Below are 24,855 nucleotides of genomic sequence, written 5' to 3'. Positions count from 1 at the left end.
AATAGAGGCACTGGAGCGCGACATTGCAAGGGGAACGTGATGCACTTGTTTGCACTCCTCTCAGTCATGTTTATTATATGGAGTGGGCCCATTCTAAGCTGCTCATTTGCATCTGTCTAAGCTTGTCTGACAAATGATATTTCAAAGCACTTGTGTCAATTAAACAGTTTGTGTAGAGCCCAGTGACAACTAAACCCCTTATGAACAGAGCCATGAGGAACATGTTGGAAGCGTTACTGTCTGCTCTCTCTCATTTCCCTACAGAAATAGGGATTGGTAGCACTAGATAGGTACCTAATATATAGAGACAAGAGGAAAGTGTTGGAAGGGTTACTGTCTGCTCTCTCTCATTTCCCTACAGAAATAGGGATTGGTAACACTAGATAGGTACCTAATATATAGAGACAAGAGGAAAGTGTTGGAAGGGTTACTGTCTGCTCTCTCTCATTTCCCTACAGAAATAGGGATTGGTATTACTAGATAGAACCATATAAAGCTATTGATCTTGGCACTTTGGGCTATTTAGTATCTGTAATCCAGCACTTGATAAACAGTTGTCTAAACAGCTTTATGCCAGTTGTAAGCAGCTACTGTAGAGCTATAAATCCCATGATCCTCAGTCATTCAGCTGCCTAAGACCATAGGAAAGATTTGCCTTTATTAAGGGAATTGCAGGGTCTCTCAATAGCAAGAATTTGATTCTGTGCTTTTTCGATGGATGCAACAATCCTTTTGTTTTAGATAACTCCAAACTGAATGGAAATGTAGCCTGATTGCTGTAGTGCAGCACTTTTTATTAAACCAGATATTCTATATGAATACAGTAGCCGGATATTCGGATGATCAGTATCAAAAAATTGTGGGTCATTTCCTACTGCCTGTGGTGGGTGCTGCAAGCATAGTCTCTAATGTCCCATTGTGTTGCATGGGTGGCTTCTCTTTGCAGTCAGAGGGCAGCGGTTGCACAAGGTGAAAACATTCTGTGAGTCACGGCCCTTTAAAGGCAAAATCAGCTGTTGCTATAACTATGGATGAGAAGTTCTAGAAGTAAATACATGTACTGTATCACATAACAATGGCTGCTCTTCCCTTTGTTCCAGTGGGATAAGGAGTGAAACGATCTGTGAGGGTCTCACTGCAGGGAGTTTGTCTCCTTTATAAGCCAGATACAGGCTGACACTCTCTGGGGAGACAGCACCCATGGAAGAAACTTGGAGCATTTATTTGAGAGAGTGAAGCTGGTGACAGGCCACATGCTCTTGAGGAAAGCTGGAGGGTTCACTCTCTTGACCTTGGTCAAAGAAACCTTCCAAGTCTCGTCGCTTGAGGGATCGACTGTTCAGTTACAGTAATTACTTACAGACTCCATGTTTTTACCCATAATGCTGCATATTCCCGAGAATTCATAATGTGGGGGGCCCATCAAACCATTGATACTCAACTTGCACTCAGTTTACAAATAGGGGGTGCTAATGAAGTCGGAGGGAAGAAGCATGCAAAGTATTTCTTTATGTTCCTGTAGCCAATTATTCCTTCAGTACAGGTATGGGATCCGGAAACCCATTAACCAGAAAGTTCCGAATTACGGAAAGGCCATCTCCCATAGACTCCATTATAATCAAATAATCCAAATTTTAAAAATGATTTTCCCTTTTCTGTGTAATAATAAAACAGTCGCTTGTACTTGATCCCAACTAAGATATAATTAATCCTTATTGGAAGCAAAACCAGCCTATTGGCTTTATTTAATGTTTATATGATTTTCTAGTAGACTTAAGGTATGAAGATCCAAATTATGGAAAGATCCGTTCTCCGGAAAGACCCAGGTCCTGAGCATTCTGGATAACAGGTCCCATACCTGTACCATCACTTTGGATTTATGGCTCTGAATCTTAAGGATTCCACATTCCTTAGGACAATTTTTTATAAAGTTCAGAGCCGACATAATACGAGTTGCTCTTTGGCCCTTATATCTGCCGCTTTCATATCTTCATTTTTAATGATCTTTACAAATATTGTGCCCCCACACTTTAGGCCCCCCGACTAAAGTAGTGACTTTAAAGGAATTTATTCCCAAGCCAACATCACCTGTCCAAAAACACGAGTAAGATTCCAATGTCTCCCACGGGGGCATTTATTAGGCAACTGTCAGTTTTCTCCACATTAAGGGGCTTGTAAAATGGGCAGAATTGTAAATCAGGATGCGCCACTCTGTGGGTGTCAGGGGCAGGGATTCTTCTTTTTTGTAATGTAGTTGTATATTGTGCAGATCTATTCATATTCAGTATATATATATATATATATATATATATATATGTATATACTGTATATATATATATATATATATATATATATATATATATACGGGCTGGATCAGGTCACAGTGGGTGGGTTTTTCTTTCATATTGTTAAACCTCGGATGTTCCTTAGATTCTATAGGTTTCTCCCATGACCACAAGTCGGTCACAGAATGAAATGATGGTGATAAAAAGACAAGCCAATCACATTCAGCCAATACAAAAACCCACTCCATGTTGGATCAGAAGAACCATCCCAACAGGCCACCTGCCAGTTTAACTTCATGGCTAGAGGAATTTTTTCTCTGAACTATAAGATCTGGAATCAGCCACTATGGACTGTACTTAATATCATCCAACCATTTCTTGTAGGGATGCAACGAATATACAATTTTGGATTCGGCCGAACCCTGGAATCGACCGAACCGAATATGGAAGGGGAAATCTTTTTTTACTTCCTTTTTTGTGACAAAAAGGAATTACATTTGCATATGTGTGTCCCTAATTTGCATATGCTTGATTCGGTGCATCCCTAATTTATAGTCAATATAAATTCCTTCCTACATCCGACTGCTCTTGCCGTAAAGCAACCCCTCCTATACCAGTGCTGAAACCTCCCTTCCTCCAGTCAAAGCCTTTCTGCTCTGAGTCCTAGAGGGGCCCAAATGCAGCTTTGTCTGAGACCAAACTCTTACTGGTTATATCTCCTATTAAATCAAATGTCCCTCTCCCTATTTTAAGCAGCAGTTTGTTGTGACAGCTGTTGTGTGTTTGATCTGCTGCCCCTACGTATCTGCTAATGTGAGTGTCCCTTGTCCTTACAGGGAGCTTCTCATTCTTTGGATTGTATCAAGGACTCATCGGAGTCAGGCTTCCAAATACCCAAGGACTGCGCTCAGCCCCCCCCCAACTTTAATATAGTCTTAAAGCAAGAGTTGCACTTACGGAAAAAAAACATTTCCAAAAAACTCCAGTTCCCATGTAGCATGGAAAATAAATCCTATACATGGGAAGCCGAATTGATCAAAATTGTTTTTTTTTTTACTAATTTGAAAAAAATAACGACATTGTGCATTTTGATTTGAAAAAAAAATCGGAACACAAGTGTGTAAAAACCTGAAAAAAAAACAACTCAAACAGTAAAATCCCATTTTACCCTTCTTTTTATTTTGAAAACTCAAATTGAAATATAGCTCAAATTTTTAAAATACTACTGCCTTTGCCTTTGACATGAACTCTCCAGCTTTGGTGCCAGATTTTTGAATTTGAGGGTTTTTTTTTTTTTGCATACAATAAATCTTGAATATTTGAGTTTTCAGAAGTCTGAATTTGTGATTCTTACCATGAAAAGCTCAAGCTAAGAACTCAAACTCAAATGTTGAAAAATCTGCCCCCTAATATAGATCAATATGGAAACCCATTATCCAGAAAACTCTGAATTACAGGAAGGCCGACTCCATTTTATACTCCAAAATTTTAGAAATGATTTCCTTCTTCTGTGTAATAATAAAACAGTAGCTTGTACGTGATCCCAACTAAGATATAATTATAGATATTAAAGGAAAAACAATCCTATTGAGTTTATTGTTTAAATACATTTTAAGTAGAACATTTTTCTGATTATTTAATTTAAAAAAGTCCGACCAAACTAGAATCCACAATTTGACCTTATGTATTATTAAAAAAGATAAATTTAATCGGCACGGGAAAAAAACTTGATAAAATCGAGCAAAAACCTGAATCGTATGATTCCCGAAATTGCTCGATTTTTTTCAAGCTTTTTCTCGAAATGCCCAAATTTTTTGGATTTTTGCTCAAAAAGCCAAAAATAGTTGGATATTTGGGCTAATTCCAGCACAGACAGCAGAAACTTCCTTATAGGATAGGGACCTCTCTCATTGACTTATGTACAACCTCGGCAGGTCTGAGATGCCGGATTTTCTGATTCAGACTTTTTGTAGCCTCGAGGTATAATTTAGCATTCGGATTTTAATAAATAACTCCCTTGGAAATCCAAATAATGGAAAGATCCCTTATCCGGAAAAGTTCAGGTCCGGAGCATTCTGGATAACAGGTCCCATACCTGTATACGTTTCCTGGCCTCAGTACACAATCCATGTATAATATAAACTAAGGATGGATCAGCTGTTGAGGTTACACCGGGATACTCAGTAGCAAAGTTCACACTAATTAAATAGAAGTAAAAATACAAGTGGCTGATGGGAGGATTGTGGAACCACAAGGAGTATCATCTCTTGGCACACTTCAGGGGGTTAATGGAAACCACCTTTATTCCCCCCACAATGCAGTGTTTTCCCAGAATTCCAGCATTGTTTTACCCTTATGGGCTGATTTATTAAAGCTCAAGATCATGAGAAATCTCCCACGAAAGAAATGTTTATTGCCTAAAAGATGCCAAGAAAATTCAATATGGCGCATGTCTTATTCTGGAACAATTCAGTGGACAGTGGCCATTTCATAAGCTGATTTAGTAAATTTAACACATTTATGGTGAATTTATTTCACCATTACTGTTATTCTACATTGAGCTCGAATTTTTAATATTCATCAAACAAAACAAAACAAAAAAGATCTTGACAATTGGAATGAAACCAGTGGAGATTCTATGCAATAACCAAGATGGTAATATTCACCATTCAAACTACAATATTTTTATATACAGGTATCCATTACCCAGAAACCTGTGTTCCAGAAAGCTCCGAATTACAGAAAGGCCGTCTCCCATAGACACCATTTTATCCAAATAATCCAAATTTCAAAAAATTATTTCTTTTTTCTGTGTAATAATAAAATAGTCTCTTGATCCCAACTAAGATATAATTAATCCTCATTGAAAGCAAAACCAGCCTATTGGGTTTATTTCATGTTTATATGATTTTCTAGTAGACTTAAGGTATGAAGATCCAAACTACAGAAAGGTCTGTTATCCAGAAATCCCCAGGTCCCGAGCATTCTGGATAACAGGCCCCATACCTGTACTTGATCCGAACTAAGATATAATTAATCCTTATTGGAGGCAAAACCAGCCTATTGGGTTTATTTCATGTTTATATGATTTTCTAGTAGACTTAAGGTATGAAGATCTAAATTACAGAAAGATCTGTTACCTCAGGTCCTGAGAATTCTGGATAACAGGTCCCATACCTGTAATACATATTTTGGTTTTGCCTCCAATAAGGATTAATTATATCTTAGTTGGGATCAAGTACAAGATACTGTTTTATTATTACACAGAAAAAGGAAATCATTTTTAAACATTTGGATAAAATGGAGTCCTATGTAATTCAGAGTTTTCTAAATAATGGGTTTCTGGATAATGGATGCCAGACCTGTACTTGGACGGGCAGTGAAACATTTTCATTTCAGTTCAGTTTAAAGGGTACAATAAGGGGATTATTTACTAAACTTTGAATGCCAAAAACCTGAAAAATGTGTGTTTTTTTGTATAAATTACGAATTTTTAATAAAAAAAAACTTGAAAGTCAGAATCCGCAAATCCGGCATCTCAGACCTGCTGAGGTTGCATATAAATAAATGGGAGAAGTTCCAGAAGATACAGTATATTGATCAGCACTGGGTTTCATGCAATAGTCCAAAAATTTTGTGGTTTTCGAGCAAACATATGAAAATAAATAAATTTTCGGGTGGAAAATCCAAAAAATTTCTATGATTCGGTTTTTTTCACGATTTTTTCGGGTATATTAATAAATAAGGTGAAAAACCCGGTCTGAGGTTTTTTCTGAAAATATTGAGATAAATTCGGACTTTGATAAATAACACTCTAAGACTGCAGGTTATTAATCCCTCTTTGTCATGACACACATCTTATTAATAATAATAATAATAATAATAAAAAGAACGATATCCTGATGCATCAAAGTGTCTGAATTGAGTCTTTCTCTCACCTAATCCCCGGCAGTTGCTATGGCATTATTTTTAGCAATGAACAAATTGAAAAGACTTGGGAGTACAAGGTCAGGCAAAGTTAAACCACATGTGTATTTCTCTTCCAGCAATAACAGATGACTTGTTTCCAACACCATAATGTGTGGTATATATATATATATATTTATTTATTTATATTATTAACCAAACCCCTAACACTAAACACAATGATTTAAAGAGTGAGAGTTTATCTTTAATGAATCTGTAACCTTTTCCTTCCTCACACTGAAAGGATCGGAGAGGAGCTTCCGCTCTGTAATGAATCGTTCCTTCTGACGGCAGGAGAAGGTTCTGATTGGCCAGTAAAATCCCCTCTGTAACAAATCCTTCTTTCTGGCCTTCTCACGGTAGGAGAAGGTTCTGATTGGCCAGTAAAATCCTCTCTGTAACGAATCCTTCTTTCTGGCCTTCTCACGGTAGGAGAAGGTTCTGATTGGCCAATAAAATCCTCTCTGTAACGAATCCTTCTTTCTGGCCTTCTCACAGTAGGAGAAGGTTCTGATTGGTCAGTAAAATCCTCTCTGTAACAAATCCTTCTTTCTGGCCTTCTCACAGTAGGAGAAAGTTCTGATTGGTCAGTAAAATCCTCTCTGTAATCCTTCTTTCTGGCCTTCTCACGGTAGCAGAAGGTTCTGATTGGTCAGTAAAATCTCCACTGTAACGAATCCTTCTTTATGGCCTTCTCATGGTAGCAGAAGGTTCTGATTGGCCAGTAAAATCCTCTCTGTAATCCTTCTTTCTGGCCTTCTCACAGTAGGAGAAGGTTCTGATTGGCCAGTAAAATCCTCAATGCAACAAATCCTTCTTTCTAGCCTTCTCACTGTAGGAGAAGGTTCTGATTGGCCAGTAAAATCCCCTCTGTAACGAATCCTTCTTTCTGGCCTTCTCATGGTAGGAGAAGGTTCTGATTGGCCAGTAAAATCCTCTCTGTAACGAATTCTTGTTTCTGAACTTCTCACGTAGGAGAAGGTTCTGATTGACCAGTAAAATCCTCTCTGTAACGAATCCTTCTTACTGGCCTTCTCACGGTAGGAGAAGGTTCTGATTGGCCAGTAAAATCCTCTTTGTAACGAATCCTTCTTACTGGCCTTCTCACGGTAGGAGAAGGTTCTGATTGGCCAGTAAAATCCTCTCTGTAACAAATCCTTCTTTCTGGCCTTCTCATGGTAGGAGAAGGTTCTGATTGGCCAGTAAAATCTTCTCTGTAATGAATCCTTCTTTCTGGCCTTCTCATGGTAGGAGAATGTTCTGATTGGCCAGTAAAATCCTCTCTGTAACGAATCCTTCTTTCTGGCCTTCTCACGGTAGGAGAATGTTCTGATTGGCCAGTAAAATTACCGATGGAGGAGTGTGGGCCAAACGCTCCCATAATGACGGCGTTTGAATCTCTCAAGACAATGAATGTGTCAAGATGAGCTCATAGTCTTAGGGTTAGTCAGTAAAGAGGAATGTCCGCCTTCCGTATAATTGTATATTGAGCTCAGACCTGGAAAACCTTGGCCTTTCACTGTAGCTTTATAGGATGAACGGACCTGACCCAACCTTGATTTATTCCATTGTTGCCGGTGACATTGAGGCCTATATATTTAACTTGACACAATGAGAAGAGAGCAGATGGAAGTAACAGACCAATGGTCCTGTTTCGGGGGAGCTTACAAATTAACCCCTAGCGCATGGTAAAAATGACTTTAAAATAAAGGGAACGGAAAGAGAAGGAGAGAGAGAGAGGAAGGAACATTGTCTGCAGCATGTTGTATTCATTCTTCATGCTCTCCTAGGCTTCTGCCAGTGATTTACAATGTGATGGCTGAAGACTTGTAACCTGGCAGCGGTGCAGAGTAAGAGGGATTCTGAGGAAAATGGGATAAACGTTCCAAGGTTTTAGAAATACGGACATTCTATCAAGTGATGATATCCACAGCTGGAACATCCCAGAAGCTGCAATCCAGACGCTCATTATTAGCCAAATGTTATCAGCCCTACACTACTCTTCAGACAAAGAGAAACCCTCCTTTTGTATTTGCTTCAAAAGAACTGCTCCTTCTAATGAAAAGGTAATATTAGTAACAGGTATGGGATCCTTCAACCGGAAACCTTTAATACAGAAAGCTCCGAATTAAGGAAAGGCCGTCTCCCATAGACTTCTTCTCATAGATTTCTAAAACTGATTTCCTTTTTCCCTGTAATAATAAAACAGTAACTTGTACTTGATCCCAACTACGATGTAATTAATCCTTATTGGAGGCAAAACCAGCCTATTGGCTTTATTTAATGTTTATATGATTTTTTAGCAGACTTAGGGTATGGAGATCCAAATTACAGAAAGATCCGTTAACCGGAAAACCACCGGGTCACTAGCATTCTGGATAACAGGTCCCACACCTGTATATGCAAAGATGGAAAAATAAAACGGTTTATCCAAAACAGTGACAGATTCCTTGTCTTAAAAATGAGGAAAAGCTGCTGACTGCCCCCTATAATGAGTTGACAGGTAATTATGATCACAATTAGAGCAATTAATGTTATGGTTTAGATAAGTAAGATGGACATATCTGTTACCCAACATTTTACCTTCACCTTCCTTAAAAAAAGATCAATTTGTTGGGGATAGTCAATGAATTAGCCAAAAATGGTATGGGATCTGTTATCTGGAAACCCATTATCCAGAAAGCTCCAAATTACAGGAAGGCCGTCTCTAATTGACTCCACTTTAATCAAATAATTCAAAATTTAAAAAATGATTTCCTTTTTCTCTGTAATAATAAAACAGTAATTTGTACTTGATCCCAACTAAGATATAATTAATCCTTATTGGAGGCAAAACCAGCCTATTGGATTTATTTAATATTTACATGATTTTCTAGTGGACTTAAGGTATGAAGATCCAAATTACAGAGAGACCCCTTATCCAGCCTCAAGCAGTCTGGATAACAGGTCTCATACCTGTACATAAAATATTGTCCTTTGTAAAGAATAATGACTATTAATAAAACAGTAAGTGCCCCGATGTAGATATTAAAGGGTGGTTCACCTTTAAGTTAACTTTTAATATGAAACTTTTCAATTGGTCTTCATTATTTATCTTTTATAGTTTTTTAAACTATTTGCCCTATTTTCTTCTAAATCTTTCCAACTTTCAAATAGGGGTCACTGACCCCATCTAGAAATAAATGCCCTGTAAGGCTACAAATGTATTGTTAGTGTTACTTTTTATTCCTCATCTTTCTATTCAGGCCTCTCCTATTCATATTCCAGCCTCTTATTCAAATCAATGCATGGTTGCTAGGGGAATTTGAACTCTATTAACCATATTGCTGAAATTGCAAAACTGGAGAGCTGCCGAATAAAAAGCTAAATAAGTCAAAAACACAAATAATAAAACATGAAAACCAATTACAAATTGTCTCAGGATGTCCCTCTGTACATCATACTGAAAGTAAAAGGGATACTGTCATGGTAAAAAAAATCTTTTTCAAAATGAATCAGTTAATAGTGCTGCTCCAGTAGAATTCTGCACAGAAATCCATTTCTCAAAAGAGCAAACAGATTTTTTTATATTCAATTTTGAAATCTGACTTCGGGCTAGACATTTTGTCAATTTCCCAGCTGCCCCAAGTCATGCGACTTGTGCTCTGATAAACTTCAATCACTCTTTACTGCTGTACTGCAAGTTGGAGTGATATCACCCCCTCCCTTTCCCCCCCAGCAGCCTAACAACAGAACAATGGGAAGGTAAACAGATAGCAGCTTCCTAACACAAGATAACAGCTGCCTGGTAGATCTAAGAACAACACTCAATAGTAAAATCCCATGTCCCACTGAGACACATTCAGTTACATTGAGAAGGAAAAACAGCAGCCTGCCAGAAAGCATTTCTCTCCTAAAGTGCAGGCACAAGTCACATGATCAGGGGCAGCTGGGAAATTGACAAAATGTCTAGCCCCATGTCAGATTTCAAAATTTAATTTAAAAAAATCTGTTTGCTCTTTTGAGAAATGGATTTCAGTGCAGAATTCTGCTGGAGTAGCACTATTAACTGATGGGTTTTGAAAAAAACATGTTTTCCGATGACAGGATCCCTTTAAATCAAAGGTGAACAATCCCTTTAATGCATAAACTAAATTTGGGTGCTCAGGGTCTCTCTGAATAAACTTTTTATTGTCCTTGTTAACAGACCAACATTCTTAGCTTCCCTGTGATTTGATATAATTTAGGGATGTTATTACTTTGGCAATCATTTTCTCGTGGTTACAAATATACAACAACACACTTCTTGGTTTCTAAATGGATTCTGGATCCAACATGCGCGTCCTTCCGTATATAATCTCTTAGAAAGCCAAATATTCAGTCTATAATAAATTTAGTGGTATTAGGGGCCATATTAGTCCCAAGGGTTTCCTGCAGTAACTGAAGTGATATCACAATGTACACTGTTGAACGGTTTATTGTGTGATAACCAGGGACATTGTGGACTCGTCCTGAAACCTTATGAAATGTAAAGAGGCGTACAGAGCAACAAATAAACCAAAACAAAATACCTCCATCTGGGCAATCACAGCAATAGCCAATAAAATGACATCAATCCAACATGACTTAATGATGTTTGAAGGGGAAACTGCCCATAATGATGTAGTGTTAAATCCCCAACAGTCACAAGGATTCAATCACAGTCCAGTACTGGGTTTTATATTAGGGCAGATGGAGAAAACAACAAAAACAATATGTCACAGCTTTTGAGCCTTAAAAAATGCAAAACCTACACCAAAATGCAAAAAAACCCTTAAAACGTAGCTTTTTAACCTCAAATATTTAGGCTGAAAAATAACATAATCATAGGGCTGCTCTGGGTTTCCAGGAACAGGTATAGTTACCAGCTTGCACACCCTGGCCCTCCAAATCGTATATTGCCCGGTGCCCGGCCGAGAAGGCTTCGGAAACCCACAAACTTCAGAGTAAATAATTCCACCGGCACACAGGTCTTGGTTGCAAGCAGGGACAACCCTTGCTGTATTTTATTTGCGTGATGCAACGTTTCGGGGTGATCCCCTTTGTCAAGCGTGGGTTTCCAGGAGCCATGTTATATACACGAGTATGATGCATGTTATGAGTCCATCCAACCTGCTACTTGTTTGTTTGTTTCTAAGATGGGTGGATATCCTTCAGTTTCCAAGTAGGGAATCAGTCTGCCATTAGAGTTGCACCTATTTCTCCCACCAACTGCATACAATTCCTTCTTTCATTGTTTCTCCCCCAAAACATTGATCAAAGGACTCAGAAAAACAAAATCAATATCTACAAATCTTGATACTGCTCGAAGGAACAAGCAAGTTTCTAAAATGTTCATCTCATTATTTAATAAATGATCCCTAAGTCAAGCACCCAGACATTCTAGTCAAGTCTATGTCACTAAAGGTATTGACTAAGTGTAGATATAGTTGCAGAATAGCGGAACCGTGACGCAAACAGAAGGGACTTGACGTGACCTGAGCATCAGCATTTTCTTTTCTCTTCTGCCCCCAGACAGAAGTACTAGAGTCTTTGGGGCGCAAGGGTTGGCATGGATGGAGCACTTCTGGCCGTGGCTGGGGGGGGTGGTTTTACCTCACGTCAAATTAAAATTTCAGTATGAGGTTCAGAGTGCAAGATTTGTGACCGTTGGCCAGTCCTATCCTTACCACCTACCATAGGGCAAGTGGGAAGGACCAGGGTAATGTTCCAACTTGTATCCTCTACAGCAGCCCAATTGTCTATCTCAGTGAGTTTGGGGAGGGGAGAGGGAGTGGGAGGCAGGTCTGTAATCTCTGGGACGGCTGCAGGTCTCTGTTCTGCAAACCTGAGCAAAAGATTTGCAAAGTGCCCAAAAAATGACAATTTCGACTGTTTTCTGCACTTTGCACACTGCCTTCCCTCTGGTGAATGTCCCATATGTTTTTCTATATGGTAACTAAAGCCACAAAGACATACATAGACTTCTCTGCACCTGTTCTGATATCTCCTACCTGTACATCTCCTCCTGGACCCACACAACTTCTCCAAGATTTGTCTTTTCCAAGACTCCATAAAGGTTTATTTCCTACAGGTGAAGCACCTCTACCACCCTGCCAATTCTCACCAGCACCAAATCCTGAATCTACAGATTCTTATTGAAACGAGAACAGATTTCCACCCTTTTCTCCCCCACAAATCAAACCAATTTCATCATGAGAATTCCCCCATTTTCCTAAACCCAATTCTCCACGTCCTGAGAAGAAACCTTGTTGATTCTGTGGAGAGCAGTAAACAAGTGAGTTGGATCAGTGCAATAACAGTGGCAGGAGAGGTTTAAGGCAACCACAGTCTCAGCACCCTGTACATTTCCAACCTGATCACTTCCAGACCCAATCCTCAATTTACGCCACAGATACAAGCTGCTGTTTCTCTGCAATCTCCCACATTTATCTTGAATCATTTTCAGCAGATAACTCTCAGCAGATTTTCCCTCTAACCTGCCCACCATGTTGTTTAGATTAATCCCGCTCACTGAAAGTGTCTCGATGAAGCCAAAGTCTGAAATTCAGAATGTGGGTAAAGCCCTTTGCCTGTGTCCTTCACCGCACACACCACACCACTGCCTTAGTCACATATAATAAGGCTTTTCTGAGGATAAATGAAGCTGAAACCCTAGTTAGACGTTTGCAGAATTTCCTACCGCACAGGCTGAGCGATAGACATGTTTTCAATGTTGCTAAATCTGTTTTTGGTTGTAATGAGTATAATATCACTTAACGCGGCTCAATGAGCGGTTACGTGCCGGTCGGAGACACTTTGATTGTACATAACATCCAGCTGCTGATGTTTCACTAAACAGAACTCTCTGAGCCCATTAGAAACCAACCCAAGGAATGTAATTTATTCCCTCGTTCATTAGGAGCATCTGTCCTCCAAGAAATCAGGTTTCTTCAGGATGGATTAGATGAGACTATATTTATAACATGAACTGTATTGTCTCCAAGCCACATCGTTTTTATTTTGTCTGTGTTCTAGTGAAGTGGGATTGGGAAAATGACTGCCTACAGCATGTCCTTGTCATTTTATCTCGGAGAAGGTTCCAACAAACAGAGGGGCAAATGACTTTTGACTATTTATGGCATGTCTTGTATAGATTACTCTTAAACTAAGTGGGCTCTTCCTGCTAAAGATTATCTCTGGGGTTTTAAAGTTCTGTGATGTCTCTCTTTACAGGTTACAATCATGTTTAGAACCCATTACTTCAGTTACAATTTCTTTGTTGCTTCTTCTGTAAGATGCCATCTAGTCCCACCTACTGCTTGAGTCACAGACTTCCTGCTCCTCCTCCTTTAAAGGGATTCTGTCATGACTTTTATTTATAGTTTTTATTTCTAAATTACTATTTACACTGCAAATAATCCACTCTACAATATAAAATGTCATTCCTGAACCAGCAAGTGTATTTTTTATTTGTAATATCGGTGTAGGTGCATCTCAGGTTATTTTGCCTGGTCATGTGCTTTTAGAAAGAGCCAGCACTTTAGGATGGAACTGTTTTCTGGCAGGATGTTGTTTCTCCTACTCAATGTAACTGAATGTGTCTCAGTGGGACCTGGATTTTACTATTGAGAGTTGTTCTTTTATCTACCGTGGAGCTGTTATCTTGTGTTAGGGAGCTGCTATCTGGTTACCTTCCCATTGTTCTGTTGTTTGGCTGCTGGGGGGGGGGGTGAGGAGGTGATATCACTCCAACTTGCAGTACAGCAGTAAAGAGAGACTGAAGTTTATCAGAGCACAAGTCACATGACTGGGGGCAGCTGGGGAATTGACAAAATGTCTAGCCCCATGTCAGATTTCAAAATCAAATATAAAAAAATCTCTTTTCTCTTTTGTGAAATGGATTTCAGTGCAGAATTCTGCTGGAGCAGCACTATTAACTGATGCGTTTTGAAAAAAAACACGTTTTCCTGTGACAGTATCCTTTTTAACTGTAAATAAAATCCCCCATCCCCAAATCTTCATTAAAATTGTCATTATTGGCACCTAAAGGTGCAGAGTATGCTTGTAATGTTGGACTTTTAGGGGTTATTTATTAAATTAGAATGCCAAAAACTCGAAAAATTCAAGGTTTTTTTTACTAAAAAAATCCAAATTTTTAGTGGAAAAAAACCCTCAAAAATGTATTATATCCCAAGGCTGCAAAAAGTCTCCAAAAATCCAGCATCTCAGACCTGCTGAGGTTGTATATAAGACAATGGGAGAGGTCCCTATCCTATTTGCAAATATCAGAAAAATGCAAGATTTTCGAGAAAAAGCCCAAAAATAAAGCAATTCGAGAAAAAAAACTGAAAAAACCATACAATTCAGATTTTTGCTTGATTTTATAGAGTTTTTCCCCAATCCGATAAAATCAAGCTTTTTAAACAATAAAAAGGTCCCATTGTGGATTCTAGTTTGCTTGGACTTTTTAAAATACAATAAACAGAAAAATTAGACTGATGAGCTTGAAATATGTTTACCTGAGACATGAGCAGAACACAAATATAATATTGCTGGAAGGGGACCTGTTTAGGGTCAGATTCTTACCAAAGAGTTTGCTGATTTACTTCCGTTCTGCATTTTATTTTTCCCAAACCACACTGTTTACTCTTAACTGGGGTTTATCAGCCTCCAAATATAACCTGCCCCCAAAATCATTTCTAAACCTCGAGCAATGTTCCACATATAGTAATATCACTGTGCCTTATAAAGAGACGTGTAAATAGTGTTCCTAAAATAATATGTTGACCTCAATTAAAAAAGGCTATTTTGGCCCCAATAACATTCTTTTCGACCTGGAACCTATGAATAAGATGTTTACAAAACAACGTATTCAGTAATGTCATAGTAACTGGTTTATTTCATTCCTTACTGGACGTGTATATGGAGCGTGACCAGAAACACGTGTCCTACAGCAGCGCACTATAAGCCGACAAATGGATTTTTATACATATTACATTATATAATTAGATATTATCCTACGTGATGTAGTCGTTTATGTACTTTATCAATTACACAAACGTTCTCCAAAAAAACAATAGAATCAAAATAAAATGGGCTGGGGGTTGGGGTCTGGTAATGGGGATGAAGTAGGGCCCATGGAGGGACCCACCTATATCTTTGGTAAAAAGTCTTCTACATGATTACTCTAATGCAGATAATCTGCAGATAACACTTACTGGTTGGGGTTACTAGACCTGGGGAAGCTTTTCATCCTTTATACTTTGCTCATACCATGGAATTCTGGGTGAAGATGTTCTGGTGTAGCTTATCATGAGTACCAGGTTCCTGACATAGACCCAACAGGCACATGATAGAGGCCACACTGGGTTCTACTGGGCTCTGCATGGTGACATGAAAGCAGTAGGGTGGAATATACCAATCTCATTGGGGGGACCCTTCTACATATGGTATTAACCCCCTCCTTATATTACACTGGGAAGCAGTTGTCCCTCATCTGGAGTTTGAAAAAGTGTTGGTTTATTACTCAACTCAGTTCTTTGTCCATATCCAAGTGAGTCCTGTTCTCAATGAGGCCAAGAATTATATACATGGGAGACGAAGGCCATAGACAGAACAGCCTTCAGACCAACAGTTGGCTTCAGTTCTCAAATGTAGCACCACCCTCCCCCAATTATTGAAAAGGAAAAGTGTGAGAATGAGAGAGAGAAAGTGGCCTAGAGGTACAGAAAGATAGAGAAGAGGGGAAACAACAAGGGAAGGGCAAGTCAGGAGGAAGAGGGGGTTGGGAAAAAGATAATGATGGAAGAGTTAAAGAAAAACAATGTCTGACGAGGTTTGTTGGCCAATGGAGCGTTGTGTTGTATAGTTCAGCATCTGTATGAATATTATGGTGGTGGGTGGAGGAGGGAGAGGGGCATTTATGTATTTGCTTGAAATCTCTGTTACTGTAACCTGCAGTGATAGCTACGAAGTACAGTAGATGGAAATAACAAGGGGAAATCTATTCCAGAATCTTCCCTCCCACCCAAGAAAACTGTCTATAGGACATTTGTGGGAAGCCTTTGCTGCTCTTTAACAAAACAAACCAAATGCATTTTCCGTCTTAAAGTCTGAAAAACGGTGTGTCCCCCCCAAAGCGCAGACTTAAGCACTTCCATGTTGCGCATCCGCTCAGCAATACGGTACAGAGCAGCGTTTGTATCCGCGACTCCCCAACAAGATGTTATTAATTAAATTCTAAACTGTTTGTAAAGTCAGACTCTTTGTATATGAAATGAAGCTTTCCTGTGCTGGGAGGCTCCGCGCTCTAATCATCAGGAAAGGCACTTTAATGCCTCCTCCATTAGCCAATTCATTTTCATGATTATTCCCTATTTAAATCAATTGGAGAGACCCTCGCATACACAGAGCTCATTCACAGGGGCAATTAAATAGCTGGATATTCTGCAACTGTCCCCACTGGGGAGTCGTCTTCATCAGTGCAATGAATTACTAGAGGTCATTACCACGAGAGCCTTGGAGATGGCAGTTCAATCTGGTGCAGCTCAAACCGCAAAACATATAAGTAGCCAAATACTTGGAATTATCTGGTCATTTCATTAGTCTGGGCTACTTTTGTGTGTTTCTGTGTGTGTGTAAAGTTTAGAAAACAAGCGGTCAGCACAACAATTATCACTTCTTCGTTAAGGTAGTGCACGTTCTTTAATGGCCACTTTCCACGGACATCTCAAGTAGGAACGTAAGAACATCACCAACAATTGTTCTTATTTAAAAAGCCTTTATTAGTGCTTTAGGGCATTACAGCAACATCTCAGGCCATGTGGCTTTTTATCAAGCTAAATAAAAGGCCTGAAACGTTGCTGTAATGCCCTAAAGCACTAATAAAGGCTTTTTAAATAAGAATTATTTTTGTTGGTGTTAATCTAACATTCCTAACGTTGTGTACAGTACAGGACTCATTTACCTTGGTACAGATGCAAGGAATACAGAATTGCCTGTATAGAAACCGTCTCTGTGTAGTGGGTGCAAACTAGGCGCTTAGTGGAGCTTAGGGATGTAGCGAACTGTTCTGCTGCGAACTAGTTTGCGCGAACTTCGACCGTTCGCGTCCGCCGAATGTTCGCGAACGTTTGGGAACGTTCGCATTTTGAGTTCGCGTTCGATTCGAATACAAGTGGTTCGACCATTCGACCATTCGAATTCCTTCGACCGCTAAAAATCGAACGATTTCCATTCGTTCGAACGATTGTAAGCATTCGATCGAATGAAAAGCATTCGATTGAATGGCTTCGATCGTTCGATTCGAATGAAAATCCTTCGATCGAATGATTAAAATCCTTCGATCGTTCGAATCGAACGATTTTAGCGGGTGTTCGAAGTTCGCAAACTGTCCGCGAACGTTCGCATTTTTTGCCGGTGTTCGCGAACACCAAATCGGCAGTTCGCTACATCCCTAGTGGAGCTCACACAGGGTGCAAGGGAATTTGCCTGCCTTTGGAACTAGTAATTAGCAGGTTGACCCCAAAACTCAAAGGAACCATGTCTTTACTGATGGGTTGGACAAGTTTGGGCAAAAAAATGAGCCCCAGGTGTTGGTTTATTGGGTCAAACTTCAAGTCGGCTCCCTCCCAGTTGGTGATATAATAGTTCTGACCCCTTTTCTGCAGTGGCGATTCCACTCCTATATGAGTCATCAGATGGGTTGGGTATCGGGTCATAAAGTAGAATAAGACTCTGGGCTGGGTTGGGAATCAGCAGGTTGTGTTTGGGTTTGGGTTTAAACATTTCAGACCCGTTCATCACTATATGGCATGTTGCTTCACCTGGCACTCCTGCCTTCTACATCCTTAATACTGAGCCTGAGTTACAAGTATCCTGGCCATGTGTCTCTCCAGGGGGTGTCTGTGGATGCCATGGGGTATTTCCCCAAGTGATACAAATACCCCACAGCAGTGCAAGGAAATGCCCTCTTCTTGCCAATGTGCCACCCCTGTTGTTCTGCACTGGTTGTACTCCATTCTGGGTGCTCAAAGAGTTGCACATTTGGTCAATGGGTGGTAGTGTATGTCAATGTAAATGTGGGTGAGCTTGTGTGTGAGAGTGTGTATGAGTGTTTCACTTTTGCCTTTCTTCTGTGATATCTAATTTGCACCTTGGCTTCTAGAGGTGCTGGTGCCAGTTGTACATTTGATATGCCCTTTCACTCCAGTCCAGGACCCTTATTTCTCTATCTCTGATACTGAGGTGAATGTATTGCCCCTGACACGGACATTGTTCTCCAAGAAATAAATTAGCAGCACATACATTACCCCCCCACCCCGTCTCTGGCTGACAGCTAATAAGTAGCAGCCGCCAGGTTGAGGGAATGGCTTCCCGCGCTTCCTACCTGCCGTGATACACACTCATTGTCTCAATGAGGAAAAAAAAGAAACAGATCTAAATATTTGAGTGTGCAGACATTCCAGCCGTTGTGCAAGTCGTTAGAGCACGATGTGAAATGTTTTACAGATGGGGCGATGCTTCATTACAAGCTTATTCTGATGTGGTAAATGATTTGGCCGAGGAATTGGAAAATGGGCCGTGCGTATTTATCTTGGATACAAATAGGGTCACGCTCGGATTCTTTCACACTTGAGATGTGTAGTTGTCTCTCTCCGTGGCAGCAACCAAATGGCCATTAAGGAGAAATGATGCGTTTGATTACTTTCAATTATTTTCCGCTTTCAGAGCCATAAAAGGAAGGATTAAACCAAACATTAGAGGCCTGAATCAACTGCAAGGGAGAAGCTGATTGGAAAGCTTTGCTCGTGTTAACACTTGTTCCTGTCAGCGGAAATGTAAATGGAGTCACTTCATGATTTCTGCTTTCCGCTAATTAGTTCATCTTATCTCCAGATACAGGGTTTCCTGTTCCATGAACCATCCAATAACATCCCCTTCCTTGGTGTCTGTAGCCTATCCTTTAGCTGACATATTGAAGTGCTAATCCATTGATTCTTTTTGTAAACTGGATATCGTGTCTCATATCGTGATGACCATCCGAATTAGTACCCTGGTGTGTGTCGACTACCTGCAGAAAATGTGAGTTTCGGGCAGTAATCTTGGTGTAAGGGCTCTGGATTGGTAACTAAAATATTTAGATGAGATAATGTTCAAAATGTCCACCTTGTTGCCCAAATTCAAGGCTAACTGCAAACCCCCTGCAGTCCCACCATTACTCTACGTGGCAGATGCAGACTACCTGACACAGGAAGGGGAAAGACATGGAGATGGTTCATGGATGAGCAGCTCAAATAAATGTGCTACTTGTTACCAACAAGACTACTGTGTTCAGCAAAATGGCCAACAAGGCCACTGTGTTCAGCTGAATGACCAACAAGACCAATGTGTTCAGCTGAATGACTAACAAGATGACTGTGTTCAGCCTAATCATCAACATAATTGCTGTTTTCAGGCAAATGACCAACAAGACCACGGTGTTTACCAAAATGATCAACAAGACCAATATCTTTAGCTGAATGACTAATAAGACCAATGTCTTCAACTAAATGACTAACAAGACAAATTAGTTCAGCTGAATCATCAACAAAATCGCTGTTTTCAGTCGAATGACCAACACGACTACTGTATTCAGCTGAATGCCAACAAGACCACTGTGTTCAGCCAAATGACCAGCATGACCAATTTGTTCAGCCTAATGACCAACAAGGCCGCTGTGTTCAGCTGAATGACCAGCAAGACCAATGTGTTCATCTGAATGACCAACAATACCAATGTCTTCAGCTGAGTGATCAACACAATTGCTGTGCTCAGCTGAATGACCAACAAAACCGTTGTGTCCAGTTGAATGACCAGCAAGACCGATTTGTTCAGCCGAATGACCTGCAAGACCGCTGTGTTCAGCTGGCTGCTCCATCTCTCCTTTTCTTAATTGTGAATGGCACTTCCACCCTATCACATGACTTATTCACATCACACCTCCATTGCTAGCCAGTAGGAACTTGGCTGTCCAGAGCAAAGTGTTATTAAGAGAGGAGTTCCAGGTCATAGTAGAGTTGTGGTATAAGTGTGAGACAGTTTGGAGCCAATAGACCTGATAAAATGCATCATCTGTTTAACAAATCTGTGCTCCTTATGAAGGAAGGGTATTGACAAAGATGTTTGGGCTTATCTAATATGAGGAGCAAACATCTAAAGGCAATCGATTTTCAGGTCAGCTATCATTATTGGTTGTTATGGTTATTAAACATGGGCAAATTTTACCCTTTTATCCCATTGCCCCAAAGTGTTGTACAAAAGCTGAACGTTACATGTATAACATTCATACTCATTATTCCATACATTGATTTGGGAGCCGCACGAGGTTCCTACAGGTTTCTCTAAACATTGGCTGACTCTCTTGCACATATTTACATATCCATATCTATAGCATTGGGAACCATCACATTGTATCAATGAGTCTCTGATTTCCGACCCTCACGAAAACCGTGGGAAGCCGCCAGGGTTAGTTCGTTGCTTGACTGTGACAACTTCATGTTCGTAAGCAAACCTCCCCATTTCTGTTATTGCAATGATGAAAGGACTGAACGCACATCTTCATCTGATTTTAAAGTCGGCGTCTTACAAAAAAATTCCTTCTTTGGACTTTTCTTTTTCCACTTAAGTGCATTTTTAATGTGGAACAAAATCATTTTCCATGTTAAAAACAAATGTTTTAATCTACACACAAAAAGCAAACATTCCTGATTTTGATATCACGTGTGCGGCGGCAGATTGAGTTAATTCAGGTTTCGCATGCCATTGCAAGCAAAATAACATCATTTCACGGATCTCCCAAGTTCCCGGAATAACGCAGCCTCCTTGATAAAGGTGGGGCTACAGCAGAGGTGATTTATCATTATCTTCATCATTATAACACCTTATAAGCAAACATAGCAATTGCCTCTTTTATGCAACTGTAGAAGGCGTAACATTGCCACGTTTTTAGAAGCTGCAGGATTTTGTGCTCCATTCCAGCATTAGGCGCAACTCATAAGGGGACAATTGCATTGTGGGTATGAAATATGGAACTCTTTACCCATTGTTTGCATTTGTCCCCTTAATAAATGAGCCCCAATATCTTAAATATTCTTCCTATATAGACAATGAGCCCTAATATCAAAAACGTTCCTTCTGAAATAATAGATAATGATCCCTAATATCTCGAATGTCCTTCCAAAATAATAGATAATGATCCCTAATATCTCAAATGTCCTTCCAAAATAATAGATAATGAGCCATAATATCTCGAATGCCCTTTCAAAATAGTAGAGCCCCAATACCTTGAATATCCTTCCTTAGATAATGAACCCTAATATATCAAATGTCCTCCTGAAATAATAGCTAAAGAGCCCCAATATCTTGAATATTTTCCTATATAGATAATGAACTCTAATATATTGGATGTCGTTCCATAATAATGGATAATGAGCCCCAATATCTTGAATAACTATCCTTAATATATAATGAGCCCCAATATCTCAAACGTCCTCCTGAAATAATAGATAAAGAGGCCCAATATCTTGAATATTCTTCCTATATAGATAATGAGCCCTAATATTTCAAATGTCCTTCCTTAATATAAGATGAGCCCTAATATCTTGAATATTCCTATATAAATAATGTGCCCTAATATCTTGAATATCCTTCCTTTATAGATAATGATCCCTAATATCTCAAATGTCCTCCTGAAATAATAAAGAGCCCCAATATCTTGAATATTCTTTCTATATAGATAATGAGCCCTAATATCTCAAATGTCCTTCCTTAATATAAGATGAGCCCTAATATTTTGATTATCCTTACTATATAGATAATGAGCCCTAAATCTCGAATGTCCTCCCAAAATAATAGATAAAGAGCCCAAATATCTTGAATATCCTTCCTATATACAGTAGATAACAAGCCCAAATATTTTGATGTCCTTCCTTAATAATAGATAATAAGCCCTAATACCTTGAATGTCCTTCCTAAATAACAAATGAGCCCAAATATCCTTCCTAAATATAATTACTTGAATAACAGCATTGGGTACCGTATATTGGAGCAGCACAGAGGAGATTATAGAGCATTTGATGGAAATGTCAGGGGTAGGACATGTCAGTTACTACTTATAACACATGAAAGGGAGATTTCATCCCGGCAGCCAATGCTGTTTCAGCTGTAACTTATTTTTTTAGTAATCGCTGATTATAGAAAATCCTGATTAAAAGCTACAGGAGATTGTGTTATCTGAGGTTAGGGTGAGCTCATAGCTCGCTGGAACGATCAGTCCTAAAATGAGAAGGTCTTTGCGAAGTTTGATGAACTCATAGGGTCAAAGAAGGCAAACTATATTAGCGATTCTTACCCTTTTTTTTTACCAAAGTCAGCCTCTTTGGAGCGGTTGACAAACAAGACCATCTTTACATGGCCACTTAATTTGGAGTCTAAACTGATCTGGTGGTTGGACAAATAGACCAAAAATGGCATAACATAGGGGCCTTTTGATGACGAGTGGATACACTCCTAGTCCAATCAATCCATGCTGATGGGCTTTTTTAGCCTTGTAAATAAGATCCATTCATAGGCCAATTGATTTCCTAAATGTTTGTGGCAATCGGAAGGTCTTACATATTCATCATGGCCAGCCCTTACCACCAAAATTACAAATAGGATGGATGATATATCTGAAAATAACGTTTCATCCAGAGAACAATGTGGAACTAAAACCAACTGGAGAAGAGCCTTGTCCCACACAATTTGCCAAAACTTGTCTAAACCATGGATGTTGACAACTTGATTTGCGCAACGAGCGTCGTCAACCAGTCAAGAGTTTCTCTTGTCTTCTGTAAGTTTAGGGCTACCATCTCAATAATCTTTGGCAAACAGCTTCATTTAATTTATCATTTATATTTTGAGTTTATTCTAGAGGAAAAAAATCTATATTTTTACATTTGGCTCAATGTATTGGGGTCATTTTGAATTTGGCATAAATGCATGCACAGTCATTTAAGGGATCAGATAAACTCTAGAGCAGGGGTCCCCAATCTTTTTTCACCAGTGAGACACATTTAAATGTAAAAAATGTTGGAGCGCAACATAAGCATGCAAAAAGTTCCCGGGGGAACCAAATACAGGCTGTGATTGGCCATTTAGTAGCCTCTATGTTGACTGGCAGGCTACAAGAGGCTTTGAGCAGTACACCTGTTTTTATGCAACCAAAGCTTTCCTCCAAGTCAAGAATTCTGGGAGCAACATCCAAGGGGTTGATGAGCAACATGATGCTCATGAGCCACTGGTTGGGGATCACTGCTTTAGAGGAATGATATTTAAATAAATATGAGATGACTTACCCATGTAGCTGCCAATGGTTGAAGGGAACAAAAAGTTTTCAGACCACTGACTCTCATTGGGTGAGGCTGAGCTACAATCACTTGACTGGAAGGAAGGAGATTGCCCTTGGGTACAAGGCACTATACAAAAATAAAAGTTGCTATAGATATATATATATTTAATAATACTTGGGCTCAAGTGTTAATGTACAGTTTAATAATTGCCATGTTTTTTACCCATAAAGCAGATGTGCCAGAATTTGCTAATGAAGATGGACACAAGCCACTAGAGCAGTCATTTTCATGTGCTCTTGGTTCAATGGCCACCACAGCACATAAAAGTTACAAAGACAAGAAAACGTTGGTGTAGCAATCATAAAGTCACAGTTCCAAGAAAATCTATGTTGTCAAATAATTTTTCACCGCAAATCTCACTCTATTTGATTTTCATGCACGGCCCGAAACTAGGATTAGGCACGTGCCTAGGGCATTGTCCCAAGAGAAGTTAGTATATCCAAATCCAATATATTGGGGACCACTGACCAAGGGGAACCCCAGCACAACTGTAGACACACACTTTGCAGACTTTCCGGATGCGGTTAAAATTCGACAAAGCTTTATTTCACATCTAGACATCTGATACGTTTTGCTTGAGGTGCCTATGTGTGAAATAAAGTTTTGTTGAATTTTAACCACATCCTTTAAGGTCTGTCAGGTGTGTGTCCGCAGTGTGTTATTTTGGTAGGCTCTTTCCCCTAGGAGAGAGGAGAGTGACCCTAATTTAAAGCTGTATGTAGGGTGTAACAAGAAGAGGGTTCAGGGCAAGGGCACCCGTACCTTATTCAACTCTTGGGTTAGTGAATGAGCCCATTTTTCTGGGAATATCAATGTAACAAAAGAGCCACAGCTGCTACAGAAACTCTTTTACCATTTATTAAAATGCCCTTTGCCATTATAATGGATCCAAGAGCTAATTCTGGGCAGGTTTCCATGTGGCTGCGAGGACACGTTGCCCACTCTACATAAATATGTATGGCGGCCTCTCTGCATTTGTTGATGTAGATAAATGATTCTTTATGCATTTTTGGTCACTCCTAATTCTTCCTGAAGTAATGCTTTAATTTCAAATCCGTTCCAGCTGTCGGCATTCAAATGAAACTCGAATTTTTCCAGAGAAAATTTTGGATTGCCAGCAGACAGGTAAGTTAAAATCAGATGTTGTTTTTTTTTTATTATAAGTCCCATTATAT

At 39.5% G+C, this 24,855-nt stretch overlaps 1 protein-coding gene across 8 annotated transcripts in view; it reads left to right on the top strand.

Annotated features, from left to right (window-relative positions):
* The window catches only part of cacna2d3.L (calcium channel, voltage-dependent, alpha 2/delta subunit 3 L homeolog), a 504,571-nt gene that overhangs the window by 421,194 nt on the left and 58,522 nt on the right, over positions 1 to 24,855 (top strand). For all 8 annotated transcript variants that reach the window (XM_041590967.1, XM_041590966.1, XM_041590965.1 and 5 more), the window contains one exon: positions 24,744 to 24,805. In XM_041590967.1, the coding sequence (XP_041446901.1) occupies positions 24,744 to 24,805 (62 nt within the window). The remainder of the gene's footprint in view (positions 1 to 24,743; positions 24,806 to 24,855) is intronic.

Source organism: Xenopus laevis, chromosome 4L (assembly GCF_017654675.1).
Source record: "Xenopus laevis strain J_2021 chromosome 4L, Xenopus_laevis_v10.1, whole genome shotgun sequence".
Taxonomy (NCBI): Eukaryota; Metazoa; Chordata; class Amphibia; order Anura; family Pipidae; genus Xenopus; species Xenopus laevis.
This window is presented reverse-complemented; position numbering and strand designations above follow the sequence as displayed.